General features: G+C 42.8%; 1 protein-coding gene across 1 annotated transcript in view; it reads left to right on the top strand.

Moving 5' to 3' along the window:
* Positions 1-2,500, top strand: part of LOC138011531 (protein SEC13 homolog) — a 22,907-nt gene that overhangs the window by 15,788 nt on the left and 4,619 nt on the right. Inside the window, exons 9-10 of the mRNA XM_068858583.1 lie at positions 1,770-1,843; positions 2,017-2,137. Coding sequence (XP_068714684.1) covers positions 1,770-1,843; positions 2,017-2,137 — 195 coding nt within the window. The remainder of the gene's footprint in view (positions 1-1,769; positions 1,844-2,016; positions 2,138-2,500) is intronic.

Below are 2,500 nucleotides of genomic sequence, written 5' to 3'. Positions count from 1 at the left end.
TGCTGACATCAGTGGATACACTGGCACGTGTGCATAAAAAAATTGCACAGACTCTACGGGAAACACAAATGTACAACCAACACGGGGGATCCACGTGCAGGTGGACAACAGAAGACCCCAGACTGCACAGGTCTACCAAAGTGAGCTAAAAGCATGCACAGGCACCGGTGCACAAACAAACATAGAAGAAAATACAAAGACCCCGGACTGAGGCACTGGCTCAAGGGCCTAGCGAAACCCTGCTGGCCGGAAGGAAAGGAGACATAACACGTATGGTCTGGCGTGTGTGAAGAAAGTTCTGCGGACCCTCCAGGGAACACAAACACCACAACATACATGAGGGATGCACAACAGAAGGCCCCCCCCCCCCCCCAACCGCACAGGTCTACCAATGTGAGCAGACAGCATGCACAGGTGCAGGGCACAAACAAACACAGGAAAATGCACAGTAAAGCAGACCCCTGACTGATGCACTAGCACAAGTGCCTAGCAGAAACCCTGCTGGCATGGAGGAAAGTAGACACGGGCGTGTGCACCCTCCAGGGAACAGACACTACAACAAACAGGAAGCACCCATGCACCTGGGGATAACAGAAGACCGCCGACAGCACTGGCACAGCTACAGGAATGAACATAGCAAAATGCAAGGGAAAGCAGACCCCTGACGGATGCACTGGCACCAGTGCTTCATGAAACACCACTAGCCTGAAGGAATGCCGACGTGGCGTACGCATAGACGTGTGCATAACAAGTCCCTTAAGACCCTCAAGGGAACACAAGCGCTCTTGTGGTTAACCCCGTTTAACAACAGTTGACGCAAGTGGAGATCGGGTGCCCAGAACTAACGTGCCGTAGGCCAGCAACCCAACCCCTAACAACTGGCATGTAAAATGAGCTGACAAGACTGCAACCCTGCAAGACTACACCAAACCCCAACTCCCAAGCTACATATATATATGTATATATATATAAATATAAAGAGGGGGGGAGGGAGGGGGAATGCAATCCCAAACAACCAGCTAACCACAGAGTGACATACCACCGTGGCGCCTGCGAGAAGTGTAGACCACTGACCGTTACATCAAAGCGAAATGCCGACCGCATTTTAAAGATGATTTTGTTTGCGTCTGCGCTCACTAAGCAAATGAAAATTCACACTTGTTTGTATTTGGTCGGTAAGCCAATTAGAATTTTTGCATTTTTGTGTGCGTTCTGTTTTATTGTTTATTTTTCAAGGTCATATGAAAGACGAGCTATTTCTTTTGTTTAGTTTTTTTTTCCTTCTTATCTGATTGTTATTTTCGTCATGTATTCTTGAATTTCTTTTCGTCTTGAATTCTTGAAAAAGAATTCTTGAAAAAGAGTGGAAATTTGCAAACCAGTTTTCCAGACCTGGAAAAAGTCTGGAAATTAAGATGAAGTCTACAGATTTTTTGTTTTGAAAACTGAAACAAGGACTTTATCGCTAAGTGAATTTTTGCAGTTAGTCAAATCTTATTTAAAATTTCGTCTTTGGGAAAAACATTCAATTGAAGACCAAGAATTATCAGATCTCTCTTATGCCAGCACTGCATTGTGTTTACTGTATGTTCACAAAACTTGGGTCTGGAAAAAGTTTGGAAAAAGTCTTTAATTTTGCAACCAAAAATCGTGTACGAACCCTGTTATACTGTTATACTGAGGGCAACCTCATCCCATGCATTGACATTAATAAATTTATTGATTCATTGATTGATTAATGTACATGTCTACTGTACACCATTTTTTAGTCAGGAGCCAAGCCGGGAAGTCAAGTCAAGAGATTTGTCACTGGAGGCTGTGATAACTTAGTAAAAGTTTGGAAGTAAGTGAAAAATGCTTAAAACAGTCCATTTTTGTTCATGATTATCACTAACACCTCTGAGCTTGCCTTCAGGGCTGCAACAAACCTCTTTTATTGCATGGACACCATCAATATTAATTTTTTTTAAGTGTCAGCACTTAACAATGAACTTTATTTATATTTTCTCTCTTTAGAGAGGTTGATGGTCAGTGGGTTGAAGAAGAGAAACTTGAAGCTCACAGTGACTGGGTCAGAGATGTTGCCTGGGCCCCAAATATCGGCATCCCTGTCAGCACCATAGCAACATGTTCTCAGGTAATGTATCTACCAGTACAGTAATTATTAGAATGACATTGAACAATGTCAAGGGGATTATTCCGGTACAGTAGAAATACTTCAGTGTGGGTGGGGAGGGCATGGTCTCAAAAACTGAGAAGAATACAGAGAAAAGTACTTACAAGTTGATAACTTTATTTGCACCCAAAAATTTTGTCAGTAGGTAGTCATAAGCTATTATCAGAAACCCATAAGAGTTGAAACGTGTAACGCGCGTTCACAGCTTCCGAATATTCAGTGCGAACTGATTGGTTGAATGTTTCAGTGCAAAGTACCATATTTGGAAACCCCTCACTCTTGTATGGTACTTAGCAAATTGAATATTCAGAAGCTTGTTTCCCA

Source organism: Montipora foliosa, chromosome 7 (assembly GCF_036669935.1).
Source record: "Montipora foliosa isolate CH-2021 chromosome 7, ASM3666993v2, whole genome shotgun sequence".
Classification (NCBI taxonomy): Eukaryota; Metazoa; Cnidaria; class Anthozoa; order Scleractinia; family Acroporidae; genus Montipora; species Montipora foliosa.
Note: the sequence above shows the minus strand (reverse complement) of the source record. Positions and strands in the feature narration are given on the sequence as shown.